Source organism: Tamandua tetradactyla, chromosome 1 (assembly GCF_023851605.1).
Source record: "Tamandua tetradactyla isolate mTamTet1 chromosome 1, mTamTet1.pri, whole genome shotgun sequence".
Taxonomy (NCBI): Eukaryota; Metazoa; Chordata; class Mammalia; order Pilosa; family Myrmecophagidae; genus Tamandua; species Tamandua tetradactyla.
This window is the reverse complement of record NC_135327.1, coordinates 163,527,059-163,545,237: the sequence shown is the minus strand read 5'-3', so window position 1 is coordinate 163,545,237 and position 18,179 is coordinate 163,527,059. Positions and strand designations below refer to the sequence as shown.

General features: G+C 37.2%; 1 protein-coding gene and 1 long non-coding RNA gene across 14 annotated transcripts in view; one reads left to right on the top strand and one right to left on the bottom strand.

Moving 5' to 3' along the window:
- LOC143649960 (uncharacterized) overlaps positions 1 to 1,367 on the bottom strand; it is a 33,801-nt gene extending 32,434 nt beyond the window's left edge. The window contains exon 1 of the long non-coding RNA XR_013159273.1: positions 1,264 to 1,367. This is a non-coding gene — a long non-coding RNA (uncharacterized LOC143649960). The remainder of the gene's footprint in view (positions 1 to 1,263) is intronic.
- CADPS2 (calcium dependent secretion activator 2) overlaps positions 1 to 18,179 on the top strand; it is a 617,203-nt gene that overhangs the window by 33,786 nt on the left and 565,238 nt on the right. For 2 of the 13 annotated variants that reach the window (XM_077119584.1, XM_077119704.1), the window contains exon 1: positions 2,154 to 4,569. The exons of the other annotated variants lie outside the window; for them this stretch is intronic. In XM_077119584.1, coding sequence (XP_076975699.1) covers positions 4,390 to 4,569 — 180 coding nt within the window. In that variant the 5' untranslated portion in view covers positions 2,154 to 4,389. Of the gene's footprint in view, positions 1 to 2,153; positions 4,570 to 18,179 lie in introns of those variants that run through there. 13 annotated transcript variants of the gene reach the window in all.

Here is an 18,179-nt window from a genome sequence, read left to right as displayed (position 1 = left end):
TCTTTTTGCCTCTGTTGTTTCATCACCACCCTTTACCCACCCCCCCACCTCCTCCCATATAAGAATTAGACTTGATACCCTGCTCTCTGGATTGAGCACCAGCTCAGACTGGCAGTGCTTCTGGGAAGTAAAACCTGTGGCTCCTACCACTACTTCTGTTGGGCCCCTTTCTGCACAACATAACCTCACAGCAATACTTGATGGGATGGGTTGTTTTGGTTTTAGTCTTTTGGACTTTTGGGTAGAAAAATCAGTGCAGAAAGAATCCTGTTTTAATATCCTGCTTTGTTATGCTGGACCAGAACCAGCAAAATTAGTGTCAGTCAATAGTAGCTGATTTGGCTACCATGTTGCAGCTACGAGGAAAACCCAGATTGCAGTTGGCATTCTCCTTGTCCTGAGGGCCCCGCAGACACGTAGCTAAGTTTTGGTTAAGTTGATTGGAATGATTTGCCAGTATCATGGTGGAGAAAAATTTATATATAAATTAATACAATATGAGGCATATTATGTAAAAAGAATAATAATAAGAAAGCTTGGGAACATCTACACAAGACGGTTTTGTTTTAATTGGGGCTATTGGAAAAGACATCAAGGAGATGGAGGCATTTGAACTGGGTCTTGACTGCTTAAGATTTTGACAAAGGAGAATAAAGTAATAGCAGGAGTCAACATTGGTGACAGGAGAATGACAGGTATGTTGGGAGCACTTTTTGTAATCTGGGTGATTTGGAGTTTAGAGTATGTTGTAGGTAGCATAAAGCAAAGTTGGAAATGTCAAATTATGGATGTCTGAGCGCCATGCAGAAAACTTGGGCCTTTATGAAAGTAATACTTGAGTTAATAAGGTAACACAAATCAAACATGATGGTTAAGATCAAGCATGATGATCTTTTATGATGATAATGAGATCTACAGTGGGGTCAGCCACCAATCCAAGGACATGTGAGAAAGATGGTTATCACCCCAGGCTGTTTTGAGACTTCCTTATCCTACTTCTAAATGATGGTGATAACTTCTCTTCTCCCTCATTCCTGGGATTAGCTGTAGAGAATTGAAAACATTTATTTTTGTCATCCCTGGGGAAGCAGTGTCTTGAAAATTTTCAATAAGTGACTGAAATATCCTTATTTAAAGTTTTAAATCTCTCAGAAGCCCCTACTAAGAGTGTGTGGGATGATGATAAACAGATAGATGGGGCAGAAGTAGGAAGGAAGGTAAATTTGATAACGAACAAGCATTATAATAAAATTATTTTGTTACCTCTTTTCATTTTGATGTCCCTGCTTTGTTCCACATACCTATCCTTATGTCTGAACTTTGTTGAATCTCTTCAGCCATGTTATAGGTTAAATTGTGCCCCCCCCCATAGATACATTGGAACTCCCAGCAACTCCAATGTGACCTTATATGAAAATAGGGTCATTGTTGATGTAATTAGTTAAATAAGGTCATTCTGGAGTAGAGTGGGGCCTTAATCCAGTAGGACTGGAGTCCTTATAAGAAAAGAAGAGATACAGAGACACATGTACACAGGGAAGAAGGCCTGGGGAAGACAGACGCAGGTGGGAATGATGCACCTACAAGCCAAGGAAAGCCTGGCGCTACCAGGAACTAGATGAGGCAAAGAAGGGTGCTCCCCTCCAGGTTTCACAGGAAGCATGGCCCTGATGACACCTTGTTTTTAGACTTCTATCCTCCAGAAGTTTGAGCAAATAAAGTCCTGTTGTTTTAAGCCACCCACTTTGTGACACTTTGACATGATAGTCATAGGAAACTAATAAAAATCTTATGTGAATCTTGCCCCCTTTTGTGTCTTAAACTTGAATAAGTCTGACATTTTAAGCCATATCAGACTTACCATTTTTTACTCCTTTTTCTGATGTGACTTTAGATACACATTTGATTGCATATATCATACCTGACCACTGTTGCCTAGCCACAAACTAGGCAACTTAGGATATGTACCTTAGATATATACAAAAAGAGATCTTTTCTGTGTAATTTATTTGACATTGCTTTCTATCCATATATTTGAATATTAGTCTTCCAGAATATTTCCTATCCATTGATGTGATAATACAGGTTATCCAAAGATACTTTTTAATCCCTCTTATAGTATCGAGTAAGGCTTTGATTATTTGTGTATTATTATGTTTTTTTTTTTAGAAGGAAACTCTTTGAACTGAAGCATTGAAAGTATATGTCCTTTTGGAGATTCAACTATTAGAAATAAGGGATTTGTTTAGTTCGTAAAATTCCTGATTTTCAGTATATCATCAGGTAGACCTTTTGGAGTCAAGGGCACACAGCATGTTTGTTTTAACTTTAAAGTTATGAAAGAAAATATTTACTGCTTCTATTAGAGGATGAATTTAAGTGTGACTGTGAGACCTTGTTTAGTCATGTCCAGATTGTTTTCCTGCCCCTCTCATTCTCTGACTTTTGCATTTGTGACATCTCTAACCTGTTGGCTCAGCCTCTGCAGCAGTCCCGAGTGGAGCCTGTAAGTGGAACTGGAAGCAGAAGGCCACACACCCAGCGTGGGTGGGACTTGTGTTCAGGTTTCCTGTCAACTTGGTGCCCTGGTTGCCTGGAGACTGGGTTCCTGCTTTTCCCATCTAGAGAACGTCTCAGCTGGGGATCCCAGTTTCCTTTCAGACTCAGTGTATTCATCTTGAATTCCTTACTTGTCTTTTAGTCGAGTCTCTCTGAATGTAATACCTTCCAAGCTTGTTGGACCTCCACCTGGATCCCATTTTCACTTTGACCATTTTGTTGTTGATGATCTTTCACCTTCTCTTTCATTGTGTAGGTTCATTGACCTGTTTCAGATTTGCTGATGGACCCAACGTTTTCTTTACCATCTCTTCATTAATGAACTCCTTCTTCCTTGTTCTTTATTTTGGTCAGTGCGGATTTCAAGTCATGCCTTCCGCAGTCTGTCTTGTCAAACTGCTCAGTTTTATCCTGAAATTATCTTTTCTTTGTCAGGCGACACAGTCCGGCATGATAGCAAAATAATTTCCTAAGGAACTGGATTATTCGTTAGACAAATCATGCATGCATTGTTTGCTGTTCGTTTTAAAATATTGTCTCATGTGTCAAAGCATGACAATTTTCTGTCTCCTTTGTTCTGTTTCCTTCTCCAAAGAAGATCACTTTTTACTGTCTTTATATAACTTGTCTCAAGATTTCAGGCTTAGGTATATGTTCTTATATCAGGACTGTTGCTCAAGAATTTAAAAGTCTTAGATGTTTATAACCTCATAATGGACGAATTGAAAAGCCAGGGAAGAAATCAAGACTCTAAGCCATCTCTCCTACTAACCTCTGATTCACATGCCCTTCCCAAGGATTACTTTATAACAAAAAAGAAAAAAAAATTTTTTGAAACAATTTTAAATTATTTAATGCTAGTGGAAAGTCCATTAATGTGGATGGTGGTTAAGCTGACTTCTTGGTTCCCAATTCTTTCATCTCGTGCCTCCCAGGAAGCTGTAACTGTAGCCGCATAAGCTATGACTTGATTCTTATGCTAGCTTTTTTTTTTCTTTGGAAGGTTGTGAAGTGGCTTTATTTGATACTAGATTAGTGTAGTTGCTTTCTGTAGGTGTAGGGACCCTGGGATATGGGACAATGATGAGGAATTTATGGGCCTCGTGAATGATTAAAACCTAAATGACCAAGGAAAATAATTATAAAATATAACATTGTAGAGCCAGTGTGCCAACCTAACTCTTTTTGAAAACTTCAACTTAAGATCAGATAGTAGTGACTCTAAATCACTTGTAATCAATTCCATTAGGACCACTGTTCTATTTTTTATAGCAAATAATTTATATATCACCACGTTTTCTATGTTGAAATGGACTGCATAGAAAATATAACTATTTATAATTAAATGAATCAGTACAATGCCATAAATAAGAAAAGAAGTAAAAATAATTTTAATAAAGTGATATATATTAATATATAAACGCTTGAGCACAACTACATTAGAAGACATAATTTAAGGTACTTGCATGCATATTTATGTAAAAACCACAGAGAGTATGCCATTCACCAATGCAGAATGATACAAATGTATTCTGATAGTGATTCAGATATCATGGCCAGCAACATTGTTTTCTAAACTGGTAGATAACCTTGGGTAAACTTCCTAACAAGAAAAAAAAAAAAAAAACAACTCCCCTACATTGGCACAGTCATCTTATTTCTGGAACCATGCAGAAATACTTTGTGTTTATGTAACCTTGAATTAGTGTTAGGCTCAAATATTTGTAAATAGGGTTTCCATTTATATGGCTGTCCAGTAGACTAGCTGAAATCTCAGGATTGTCCTTCATGTAGTAGATTATCTAACTAACTTTGATTTCTGCTCTCCTAATGCCAACTCTGCTGACCAACCCACCCCCACCCCCACAGTTATTTAAACAATCACAAATTACCTCACAGATTTTCAAAAGGCTACTAGGCAAGGGAGGGGTTTGGCCTTTTTCAGGATCCTCTGTCCTAGTCATTTGGATGGTGGTCAAGTCCATAGCTCATCCCTGGGGCAGGAAAGAGGTAAGCCATTTCTTCCTTACTGTTGTACATGGAGCTGGGGAGCTGGGGGAAATGGTCCCCTTGATTCCACCAATGAGAGCTTCCCTGAATAGGATGACTCCACAGACCTGCCACTAACACAGACGTCTACTTGTCCAAAGTAAGCTTGTGCATTATTTGAAAGGGTAGCAAGTTTTTTTTCTCAAATATTGACTTCAGTTGTAGAAACTTAAAATTGATGTTTTGTCTTTGACATTTGAGTGAAAATGTAAATAAACTCAGTTGTTATTACTATTTAATTACAATGGAAGTATTGATTTCTAGGCATCAACATTTGTTGGCAAGTTTGTGATTACTAGGAAAGAGGAAGTGGTTAATGTTTTCAGGGTAGTTTTATGTGCATGTGTGAGAGTGTATGTGTGTGTGGGGTGTGTTTTAGTTAGTTCCTAGAGACAGATTGACTTACTTCTAAGGTGTCCTTTGTAGATTATTGTCAAAAAATGGCCCCAATGTTCAGCCTCTTTCAACCAATGTCCTTGGAAAATTCCCTCTCCAACTAATGTTGGGTCATGTGACCAGCTTTATCCAATTGGACATAAGCAAACATGACACAAGGAGAGTCTAAAAATGTGTCCTTGTGCATTGGGTGTTTTTTGTTATTGTTGTTGTTGCTGTTTGGTTTGATAAAGCTGCCAGAGCTCAACAAGCCAGAAATGGATTGGGTTTTTCAGGGAGGGTTTATTAGGTTACAAATTTACATTTTTAAGGCCGTAAAAATGTCCAAACTAAAGCATCAACAAGAGGATATGTTCACTGATGGTGTCCAGGGTTCCTCTGTCACATGGAAGGCACATGGCAGTATCTCCTGGCCCTTCTCTCCTGGGTTGGTTTCAGAATATTTCTCTCAGCTCCTGTGGGTCCTTCTGACTTATTCTGGGGTGTTTTCTTTCTCTTTCTGTAAATTCCTCATAAAAGTCTGCAAGAAAGGATTAAGACCCACTTTGAATTAGGTGGGTCACATCTCCATGGAAACAACCTAATCGAAAGGTCCCACCCAGCAATAGATCTGCCCCACAAGACTGGATTAAAAGAACATGGCTTTTCTAGGGTACACAACAGATTCAAACCATCATAGAACCTGAGGCTTTGTGTGGAGAAATCTGGGCTAGTCTAGGGAAAGATGATATCCTATTTGGAAGAAATGAGCCATCCCAGCTGAGTGTCCCCATAGAAAACAGCTTGCCACCTGCCAGAAATGTTATCAAGGCTCTCTTAACACATCCACCTCTGGCTGAGTTGGTTCAACCAGAAAACCTAATTAGCTGCTCTATAGAAATATGAGAAATAATAGATATTTCTAGTTTTAAACCTAAATCTTGAGGGTAGTTATAATTTAGTAAGTTCAAACTAACATGAGCCAGTCAGGCAAGATCAGAAGAACTGCCAGGCTGCCCAGATTGCCAGTCCACAGAGTAATGAATTAATACATGGTGGTGTTTTTAACTACTAAGTTGTGATTTGTTATACAGCAGAGCTAATTGATGCATGCCTCTGTACTAGTAGACGCTTTATTCTTATTTCTCTTCTGTTTCTGTTCTCATTGGTTGTCAAAAATGTATCCATCTCCCCAATCCTTGTCCCTTGAGTTCCACAATTAATTCCTTTCTTTCTCTTCCCTTGCTATGTGTTATGCTAGCAGTAATATTTTTATTTATCGTCTGTTGCTTCTTTCAGTTCTCATAAACAAACACTAGGACCTTGTTAGAATTGTGCATGGCCAAGAATAATAACTCTCTGCTACAGTTTGTTTCATGACCTCTGTAGTCACACATGTATTATAATGACTTCACAGTGCAGTAGAGGTAGTATTGAATTTGAAGCCAGAATAAGTAGAGTATAAACTCTAGCTATGCTATTTCTTAGCTGTGTGACCTTAAGGAAGTTTCTTTAACCTCTCCAGAATCTTACTTTCCATTTGTACTTATCTTTTCACATTTGAACTCATTTTCTCTTTTAGTCTTTGATTCTGTTCTCTTCATTTCCAGAATGCTATGATATTTGATAGTCATGGCTCTTTCAGTTTCTATTTCCTTTTAACTTTCAACCTTGGATTAAAGAGATAAATTTCTATTTTAGATTAGGATGCTCCCTAATATACTCTAGGGTTGTGTCCATTCATAGTTTCTCATTTGCCTTTATTCAGCTAATACTGCACTTATCAGAGAATCAGTTGGATTAAACATATCCCAACCACAGTCTTTTGGTTGTGAGTAATGACTGTGAAAGTTGAAGAACAAACAGGATTTTATCATAAGAGAGGCTCTCAAAGGTAGGGCAGGCAGCCAGGCCTTACAAAGGGCTTGACTTGGGAACTGGAAAGTCTCAGAAACAAAGGCAGTAAGGCTTACTTTTTCTGTCTGGTGCCTCGTGGCCTCTTCCTCCTGCTTATTTCTGGCTGTCTCCTTCTTAGCACTGTCCTCTCTTGTACTCTGCTTTTTCATGCATATCACTACTCTAAGCCTTAGACTTCTCATGCTGTTATTTTAGCTACTAACAAACTGGCTAAAAGTAATTGCTCCCAGTGCTGAGGGAAGAGGGAAACTCTCACTGGCCTCCTTGAGTCAGATGTGCTGAGAGGTGAGAGCAGGGTCACATACACAAATGGTGTTGCTTCCACTTAGGAAAGGAAAGTTCTCAGAATAGGCTGTTATGATTAGGACAGTGTGTGTGCCTTACTTCCCCACCCCCACCCCCCTTCCATTTAACCCTGATTTTGCCTCTCTTCCCCTTAATTTACAAAACAAAAATTAGTTGTGGGATCTGTAGAGCTTGTGGGTAAGGGGGTTTTCTCAGTATCTTCCCTTAGTCTCTCTCTGACAGCAAACTCTATTGTGGATACCTAAACTGTATCAGCTTGTTTTATTGGTCCTGAGAGCAGCTGGGAATGGGGCTGGTAGAGGATGATCGTTCCAGCTGAATCTGGAAGAATCCTACCTGAAGTACTTCTGGCAAGAAAGGATGTGAAATACCCTTCTCCTTTCCGTAGCCCTGAGTCCCTTTAGTTTAAATTGGTATTTTTAGTTTAAATGCTGGTGTAGAGTCAAAGTAAGAAATGGGTGGGAGTAGAGAAGAGGCAGTAAGGCGATTTCAATTTCTCCAGCCCTTTGGTTGCACATTAGAATCACTCAGAGAGCCATTAAAGAAAAGCCCCATCCCAGACCAAGTGAATCACAGCTCTGTGTACTATAAGGCCAGGTTGTCATTTTGTTTTTTAAAACTCTCCAAATGTGGGGTCCATTGTCCTATCCTTTTATGTCACACTCACTAGGCCGGTGCATTGTCTGGGCTAGGGCTTTCAAGTTCTTGTAAGATTTTTGCTTATCTGGGTATCTAAAAATGAGATGGTTTATGGATAAGGAGATTTTGTTTCTTTGTTAAGCAAATATTCACGTGGGATATGCCCTTAGATGCATCTCAAATTTTGATCTCTCTCCATTTGTGTAATCAAGTATTACTCATTGCAAAGTTCACTTGTAGCCTTTTGATATTAGGCATGACACTTTGACATAAAGCAGTGTGAAAGTAGTGGTAGTATCAGATTAGTTACATTCCTTTTAAACTTAGTATGTCTGTGCCATTTTGATAGCCTTTTTTTCCCCCACTGTTGCAGATATGTAACTAAGATCTGTAGCTTTCTTTCTCTCTTTATCCTTATAAATTGAGAGGAAATTTCTTCTATGTGCTTTTGACAGGAAAGAAAAAAATCCATGTAGGAAATGAATATGTTTTGCTAATAGTGATCAGAATATTCACTGAAAGTCTTTCTCCTTTAACGAAGGTTTTTCTTTTTCCAACTCAGGTATTCTTGGCTAATTCCTAAAATCAACAGAATCTCTTAAATACTTTAATCATATGAGATTAAAGCATTGTTTTCCCTTGTGCCTTCTTCCACATTCAGATATAATAGTTGTGTTTTTTATTTCTGCCCCTGATTATAGTTCCGTTTTTAAATTACTTCCCTAGTATTGTGGTTCCTGAAAAGCTTAGCAGACTCTCTAGTTTATTTCCTTCAATTGTCCTCAGAGCAAAAGCATGATTGTTCTTAACCTGAGCATCTCTTATTGGGTAGTGTCGACTCCTTTTTCTTTCTCTGCTTTATGCTTATGGCATAATGATCTTTGAATTTCTAGAATATATTAAAATATATTAAAATGGAAACACATCAACTTTCCATTTTTATATTAATCCATACATTTTCATATATTCATCACTTGAATATGACTTTGTCTAAAAAATGTATGCTTTGTTTTTCACAAACCGTAATGTAAGCACTTTCTACATTGGACTGTAATGATCAATTCCATAGTGTCATATCATTGGTCAATTTTATTATTTTGAATTTTTGTTTTTTAATATTAAGGATCAGGACATAAGGAAGCCTTCTCATAAGGAAGGCTTCAGATTGTCAGGGCCCTTTCACTCCGTTTCAGGGCATACCTGAAACTGGCAAGAACAAATATGCGAACCTGGACTTGAAGCTCAGGAGGGGTCTTGAGATTGTGCCCACACTGGACTCCCTCAGCTGTACCGAATTCTTTTGTTTACTCTTTACATCCTGCTGCATTCTGTTCTATGCCCCCAGAGGCTGACCTCTGTGGTCTCTTGCCCCCTGGCTTTTGGTTGGATTTGGCCATTGAGGAGTCTGGCAGAAGCTAGAGGGAGGGACGACTGAGAAGTCAGGTTATTTGTTCTGCCCCATGCCCATCCGCTCCCAAACCAATCTCCCCTTACAGGGTCATCTGGAGTGGGCTGAGTTTCTTGGCTGAAGCTCGCTTTCCCTCTTAAAGCTAGGTAGGACTCTCCCCCTTGGAATATCAGTAGCTGCTCCTTCACCTCTTCAGCCTGTGGGTGTTAACAGCTCAGATGATAACTAGCCCTTAGAGTAACACCTGATAAATCATCCTTTTGTAAATGCACTCTTTTCTTATTAGTCCATTCTGAGTGTGCCATCTCATTCCTCTTGGGACCCTGACTGGTACACTGGTCATACTGGATAGTTTGCTTAGAGTGGAAAATAAATTCTGGATGCTGTAGCTCATAGAAATTACGATTGTAAATGTACTGTTAGGTTTAGATTATATTGACTCAGGCTGAAGGTTCTCAGTTTTTCCTTCATAGAATGGTTTGGGAAACCATTTGGGAAACCAGCATAGCTGACAGTCCACATCTGCTTTCCTTTTCTTTGGTTATTTTACACTGTGCAGAGAAGCTGTACTTTTTTGCTCAGTCACATCTTTGATTTGTCTTTCTCAACCTTTTGTCTCCTTCTCTTGCAGCAAAGCTTGCGCAAAGTTAGCATCCACACAGAAACCTAATAAAAACTCCATTCACGTTTTCACTGCTATTTGATCATTGATTTTAAAATTCATTTATTGAGGCTGTAATATATTTTATGCTATAACATATAGATTTAAATTGTAATTTTCTTTGGTGTTAAGTGATAAGTTATCTGGTTATTTATCAACTAATTCTTCCCAGTCTTTTGGTTTGATGATGTCATATTTATCATATACTAAATTCTAATATATATGCATTATATATTTACAATTCTGTCATTTCTGGGGCCTCTAATTTTTATATTGATCTGCTTTTCTAATTTATTCGTGGTATCATGGTTTGTACAATTGCTATTTTGTAATAAATGTGTCAGGTAGAGCTAAACTACCTTGCCCCGTCATGTTTCTCTTTTAGAGATTTTACAGCACATTTTATTCTTTTAGATTGTTTTTTTTTTTTTTACTCCAGAATATAGGAGGCTCGATGGCTTAAATATTTTTTTTATCACCACAATTGACTTTTTTCTTTCTTATTTGTGAAAAATAACATATATACAAAAAAGCAATAGATTTCAAAGCACAGTACCACAATTAGTTTAGAACATATATCAGAGTTTGACATGGGTTACAATTCCACATTTTTAGGTTTTTACTTCTAGCTGCTCTAAGATACTGTATACTAAAAGAGATATCAATTTAATAATTCAGCAATCATATTCATTTATTAAATCCTATCTTTTCTGTATAACTTCACTATCACTTTTGATCTTTCTATCCCAATCTTTAGGGGTATTTGGGCTCTGGCCATTCTAACTTTTTCATGTTGGAAGGGGCTGTCATTAATATGGGGTAGGGAGATGGAACTATCTGATGTTCAGGAGAGGCTGGGCCCTCTGAGTTTCAGGACTTATCTGGTCCAGGGACTCATCTGGAGATTGTCGGTTTCTGGAAAGTTACTCTAGTGCATGGAACCCTTGTCGAATCTTATATATTACCCTAGATGTTCTTTAGGATTGGCTGGAATGGTCCTGGTTGGGGGTTGATAGGTACCAGTGTCTAACTGAAGCTTGCGTAAGAGCAACCTCCAGAGTAGCCTCTCAATCGTTTAGATTGTTTTGATTTATTTTGTCAATGAATTTCTATTGATATTTGTCTAATATTCCAGAAAATATAGGAAATTAACTCAAAGAGTATTGACCTTTTTTGCAATATTTAGATCGTTTTTTGTAAAGAAACATGCTGTCATCTCCATTAAATTTGTTTCTTACATTTTCTAGTAATGTTACATAATTTGGGTTTTATTGGCTACATAAACTTTTGCTCAGTTTGTTTGGTGTTTTATAATATTTGTTGGTCTTGACTTTCTTCTTGTGCTATTTTCTCCCTAGCTGCTGGTATATGGTAATGCAGTTTTTCTTTGTTGCATGTAAGTTTTTACTAAGTAGTGTTAACATTAATGGACTTAGCTATTTTCTGTTAGGTATATTGACTACAAATAATATAGTCCTTCAATTATTTATTACTCTAATGTTTCATATATAGTGTTAGGAATTTCTAAAGGAATATTAGTGGTGGCAGGGGCTTCTTTTTGGATAAAAGTCTCAAATTTTTCTTGATCAAGCATATGTTGGCTTTTCATTTAGAATGATATATTTGATCATGTCTATAAACTTCCTCCTGTTCTAATTTTAAAGTGTTTTCATTTAGAAAAATAGGAAAATTGTTTTCCATTTGCATATTGTTTTTACAGTAACAAAATCCTTTTGTAAGGTGAAGGCTGCCACTGTTTGCCTTTCTTAATTTGTGGTGTGTGGCTGCTTTTGGCTAACTTGCATTCATCTTAGGCAGGCTAGTGTTAGGCTCTCAGACTGACCATGTTGTGCACAGGTGACTTCTGTTTACCAGGATCTGCTTTAATGAAGTTTGAAGTGACCCTTGAACCCTCTCTCTGCTCTGATATACGGAAGAGATGGAGTAAGAAAACCCACACAAATCCAGACGTTGGTGAGGGTGGATTTCTTCTATTCTTCTTTAATCACCATCATTCTTCTCAATGCTGAATATCAGATCCCATGCTGGATGTTATATACAGTAGTACCCGGTCATCATTTAGCTGTCTTTTATCCAGGATAAAGGAAAATTCATTTTAATGTTTGTGCTGCTGGCATATTAAACTGGGTTTATATTTAGTGATAATAGAGCAGAGTGCATGATGGTGGTGGTGGTCAATATTATAATTGGGAAATTGATCTACAATTATATAGTATCAGAAAAAATGTATGCTACATATAACAGTTTGCCAGTCATAATTTCCAGAACAAGACCCGTGATCATGATGTCGGCATGAGATTTTCTGTACTGGTAATATTGGTAATGCTCCTAGAGAAATTTGATGACACTGAAGTAGGTGTGGTATTAGCTTTTGTTAATGAATACACTGTACTCACTGTACTCACATAGTAAATTTTTATTCTTGATTATACTTAGAGACAGTGTTGTGGTGATAATTATAAATGATGGATTATTTTGTGAAGTGTTTTTGTCAAATTGACAATCATCTATTAGATAAAATGTGGTGTAAGTGGCTACAGATTATGATATTAATTATAATCAACAAACATTGAATTTATAATGGTAATTGAGTTTTATATGTGTACATACAGACAAATATGCATGTTACATGTATACTGTGTATTCATGTGATAAATACTTGTAATTTCTTGTCTGACAAGGGAAGTAAAGTGTTATAATAGTTACTGTAAATCAATTAATGAAACAGGTATGAGTGCTAATAAATAAAAAATGTATTGGTGCTTTTACAAGCTATTGGTTACTTTACATAATTTTTATCTTCAACTGAATTTAGCATTTAAATAAATCTGAAAATAGAATGACATACACTATTCCATAGATGGTAAATTGCATATGTATATGAAATTTGGGTGTGTGCATCCTATATTATATATGTTTATAAATTATATATATGTAATTTGTTTTCAGATGCAATATTTACATTACATTTTAAATTCAACTTATATTGGAGGCTATAGTTTTTGACCAGATAAGGAATAAATGGAATAAGAAATGATCACTTCTAATAATTCCAAGTGAAACTGAGTAAAGGGTTGAAGTCTTCAAATTGATTGTCTTCATCTTGACTTCCTGTTTGGCTCAACTGTAAAAAACACAGTTAATTTGATTTACTTTTCTATGAATAATATAATTTATGAAAATAAGATTGTTTCATTATGAATATACCAGTTCCTTTTCCTGTAGAATTTTAGCTGATTTCCTGATATGGTAATTAAGGCTTGTGAAACTGTAGAGAAGTGTTTCCTAATCTTTTCCACATCCTGGCGCACTTAGGGGGATTATGGTATAGTTTGACACTTTGTCATAGTCGGAGAGGCTGCTCTCATTTGCAGTTGACCAGCCAGGTGATTCATGCTGCCTTGGGCCCAGCCCTGTTTCTGGTTCGTAGCACCTGTAACATGGATCCTCCAGCGCAGAGCTTACGGCAAACCCTAGCCAGCACAATTGATGCTTCAATGCTGTTCTCCAGTTGTTGAATTTTCTTCCTCTTCTATGGCTAAAGACTCTGACCCAGTTGGTTTTTTACTCAGTTGTACAAAACCTTCTAGTGTCTCCCCATTTCACACAGCACAAAAGCCAGAGTATTTACAATGACCCATGTGGTCTGTCCTGTTAGCCCTCTGTCCTCGTTTCATGCCTCTTCCTGCTTTCCTCCTCCTTTTCCAGCCGCCAGTGATCACTTTTGCTCTTTTTCAGACATTTCGTCCTGTTCCTCTCAATGTACTGGCAGCTTCCTTTGCTGGGACTGCCTTTCCCCAGCTGTGTGCATGGTTCATGCCTTTGTCTACTTCAAGTTCTGCCTCAGGTGTGACCTCTGTGAAACCTAATCAGCAGATCTTGTGAAATGGATATATTTGATTTTCGGTTTGCCTATACATTTCCAAGGTAGCTAATAAGGGGACTCAGGTTTGCACTATTTTTTTTTAAGGCAAACTGCAAATTCTGCAAGCTGCCTCAGCCTGTCCTTCCTACTGAAAATGAATTCTTGAATGTCTTTCCCACAGTTGGCCTCAGTAAGTACTTCCCTGCGCTTCTACAGCATGAGTTACTCCCTGGCTTTTTGAAAATGCTTCTTCGCTAAATTTTGGTAATCGTACCCTACCCTATGTAATTTTCTTACTGCTTTGAAGACTCTTGTGTGTTTTCATTTTTAGTGCCTCACATTTCTTCAACTCATTATTTAAGATTGATAGCTCAATAATACAAGAGTCCTTGATTAATGGGGACGTAAATTAAAATAATTGTTTTAAATATTCAAGAAACATATGAGATTGGAGTGCTTTACAAAGGTTTCACAGGGAAAACAGATGAGCTGGTGCCTAATGAACAAGTAAGGTTTGATCTGGTGTGGAAAAAAGACAGATATCCAAAACCAGAGAACAACTTTAAGGTCTTCTCCCAAGATTTAAGCCTTGATTTTTAGTTCTTTTCTGTTTAGCCTTTCTGTCTTATCTCACCTACACCCTTCATTTTACCTATTACCTCTGCTCTTCCAGGTCTGTCTCAGTCATTATCTTCAAAGGCATACCTTCCTGTATAGTTTATACATTTACTTTAGTCAAACCTGCTGGAGAAGTTGTTCTCTGGTTTTGGATATCTGTCTTTTTTCCACACCAGATCAAACCTTACTTGTTCTTTAGGCACCAGCTTCTTTGTTTTCCCTGTGAAACCTTTGTAAAGCACTCCAATCTCATATGTTTCTTGAATATTTAAAGCAATTATTTTAATTTATGTCCCCATTAATCAAGGACTCTTGTATTATTGAGCTATTCTTTAAAAACTCCTTGCTGCTCTGGAAGTAAAGTTTTTAAGTGAACTGGCTTTGCTGCAAGTTAAACATTGAAAAATGGAAACATGCTTCCAACTGTTAACCTTTAAGAAAATTTTGTTGCTTAACCATTTCTTTTTTTTCCTGTCTGGTATTTTACCATAATACATGTATATGAATTCCTTAATTCTTTCTTGAATTGGTTCACCATGACATTTTAATTTTAGTATGGTGGAAAAATGGTATGCTTTAGTAGTAATGCAATGCAGATAACTTACCATTTTCTTCTATTAAATTTGTAAAGATTTAAATCCTGTAGTGGACTATTGTGTTGCCATTCCATTATTGTCTCATATGACCACAATTAAGTAAAACAAAAATACATGTTTTGAGCAGAACAAAGGCTAAAACACATCAAGAAATGTGTTTTTTCACAGTCCCCCCCCCCCCCCATTTTTTAATAGGAAGTAGATGTCAAAATGCAGTATTGCCACTCTGCAATTAAAGAAGAGGAATATATTCACATAGGCTAAGAAGGGGACAAAAGTGAAGAGAAGTACACCATTTCCTTATCATTGAACTGCACTTTTTAAAAATTCAGCAGTCTCTCATCTTGCTCTATGTAAAAAATTATTTAATATCATGGGAAAGGGGGTTTTGGATAGTAGCTATATGGCTCTCACTTACCATGTTATGATAGTGTGCATATTGTACTGTGATTTCTTGAATACTATGCTATTACTAGCTGTGGTTTTGAATTAACTCAGTTTATATTTGTGTACCAGCATTTTAGCATCCATTCATTTTTTAAACGAGGTATAACATATATACAGAAAAGTGATAAATTTCAATGTACAGTTTAACAAGTAGTTATAGAGCAAATTTCAAAGTATAGTGTGGGTTACAGTTTGACAGTTTCATATATTTCCTTTTGGCTGTTCTAATGCACTAGAAACTAAAAAGAAATATCTATACAATGATTCAGTAGTCATAATCCTTTGTTGAATCCTAACTTCTCTGTTACAACTCCTCCTTCTCACTTGATCATTTTCTCAGTTTTCACCAATATCTGGACAATGACCATTCTAACTTCTTCATGTTGAAAAGGGTATCGACATTATGGGGTATGGGAATGTAACTGGTTGATGTTCTGGGAGAGAATGATACCTCTAAGTTTCAGGGCTTATCTTGCATAGGTACAATCTGGAGGTTTTAAGTTTCTGAAAAATAAACTTAATAAGTAAAACTTTTATAGAGTCTTAGGTAGAGCCTGAGTTTTCTTTAGGGTTTTCAGGAATACTGTTGATTAGGGCTTGGCATACTGTGGCAGTTAGCAGTACCTAGCTGAAACTTGCATAAAAGTAACCTCCAGAATGACCTCTTCTCTCAATTTAAAATCTCTTAGGCACTGAAATCTTATTTTGTTACATTTCTTTTCCCCCTTTGGTCAGGTAGGCATTCTCGATCCCATGATGCCAGGGCCAGGCTCATCACTGGGAGTCATGTCCCATGTTGCCAAGGAGACTTCCATACCTGAAAGTTAAGTCCCATGTAGAGGGGGTGGGTAATAAGTCTATTTGCAGAGTTTGGCTTGGAGACAGGGCACACCTAAGCAACAAGAGAGAATCTCTGGGGTGGCTCTTGGGTATGTTTGTAAGTAGACTTAGCTTACCATTCAGATAGAAGTTTCATAAGGGCCAGCCTCAAAATCAAGGGCTTGGCTTATTAAATCAGGAGTCCCCAGTGCTTGAGAGAATATCAGAAATTTCCCAGGTGGTGAAGTTGAATAGTTCCACATTTTTTCTTCAGTCTCTGAAGGGACTTTGCAAATACTTTTTTATTATTTGCCCAAAATACACTGGCCTGTATCATGGTATTACTAAGCCATGCAGAATCATCAGATCTCATTCCTGTTCTAGGCTCCATGTATTTAGTTTGCTTAAATAAACTGGACAGACAGGTTACATTAGATAATGTGCTACAGAAATTTTTAATTTTGGACAAAAAAATGCCTCTTCCTTTGCTCTCACACAGAGGTTGAAGTTTTAAAATACAGAAGACATCATCCTTTACCCTGTATTCTGATTTACTTTAGTCCCAACCAGATCAGCTTCATTCATATTTCTAATTGAATTCTGATCTCTCTTTCTTCTTTAATAGTTGCTGTATGGAGTAATGCTGACTTTCAGAACTGTCAAACTCTAACTCCGAGTCTTAGGTGTCACGTGTACTCAAAGACACATAGATCTTTGCATAATTCCAGTTATGCAAAGATCACAGCACTTCAGAATTTAGATGTAACATTTAAAACTCAGGAATAAATGTGATGACTATAAAAGCTTACAATCTAGGCCCCAATTTTCTTATGAACATTTTCTAAATGAGACCACACCATGTTTGTCCTTTTATTGCTGGCTTATTTTGTGTAACATAATGTCTTTAAGGTTCATACATCTCATTGCATGCCTCACAACTTCGTTCCTTTCTGTAGCCAGATAATGTTCCATCATACATATGGATTACAGCATAGTTTGCCCTTCCACTCCTCACTCGATGGCCCCTTTGGCAACCTTCATCAATTGGCTGTTGTGAATAATGTCACCATGCACATCATGTGAAAGTGTCTATTTGAGTTCCTGCTTTCAGTTCTGCTGTGTGTATTCCTAGTAATGGGACTGCCTAATCCTATGGTAACCCTATATTTAGGCTCCTGTGGATCTGCTGCATTACCCTCTGAATGGGCTACAGCCTTCTACCCCCCTACCAACATAAAATAGGTGTACCTCTGCCTCCACATCTCTTCCAGCACTTTTATCTTTCTGTTTGTTTATTTATTTTTGACTCTCCAGTTTTCACTGTGATATATTCACATACCATACAATCTATCCAAAGTATACAATCAGTGTCTCACAGTATCCTCACTTTGTTGTACAGTGATCCTCACTCTCAATTTTAGTCAATTTTCATTGCTCCAAAGAGAAATATAACAGCTATACACTGACCCCCAAATACCCCATTATCCCTTATCCCCCTCCCCCACTTACTTACCCCTAGTATTGGTGTGATACTAGTAAGGTATTGCTGTTTAATGTAGTCCATAGCATGCCGTAGGTAGTTTTTGCCATATAACACTCTATTAACTCTTTGTACAAATGTCATACATTTGAAGTAGTTCAAGCAATAACTTATTTGTATTTACAGTGTTAATCAGTGAAATACATGACTTCAGACAACCCCTTTCAATCATATTCGCCTTCAATAGTCACTATTACTTATAATCCTAGTAATGAACTACCAACCCCTCTATGCATTTCCCAGATCAACCTCATTAATAAGTTTTCACATATTAGGTGAGTACACTCCCTTTTCTAGCTTCTCCCTCTTTCTAGGTCCGCTATATTCTACATTTTAAGACTCTGAGTTTACATTTTCTG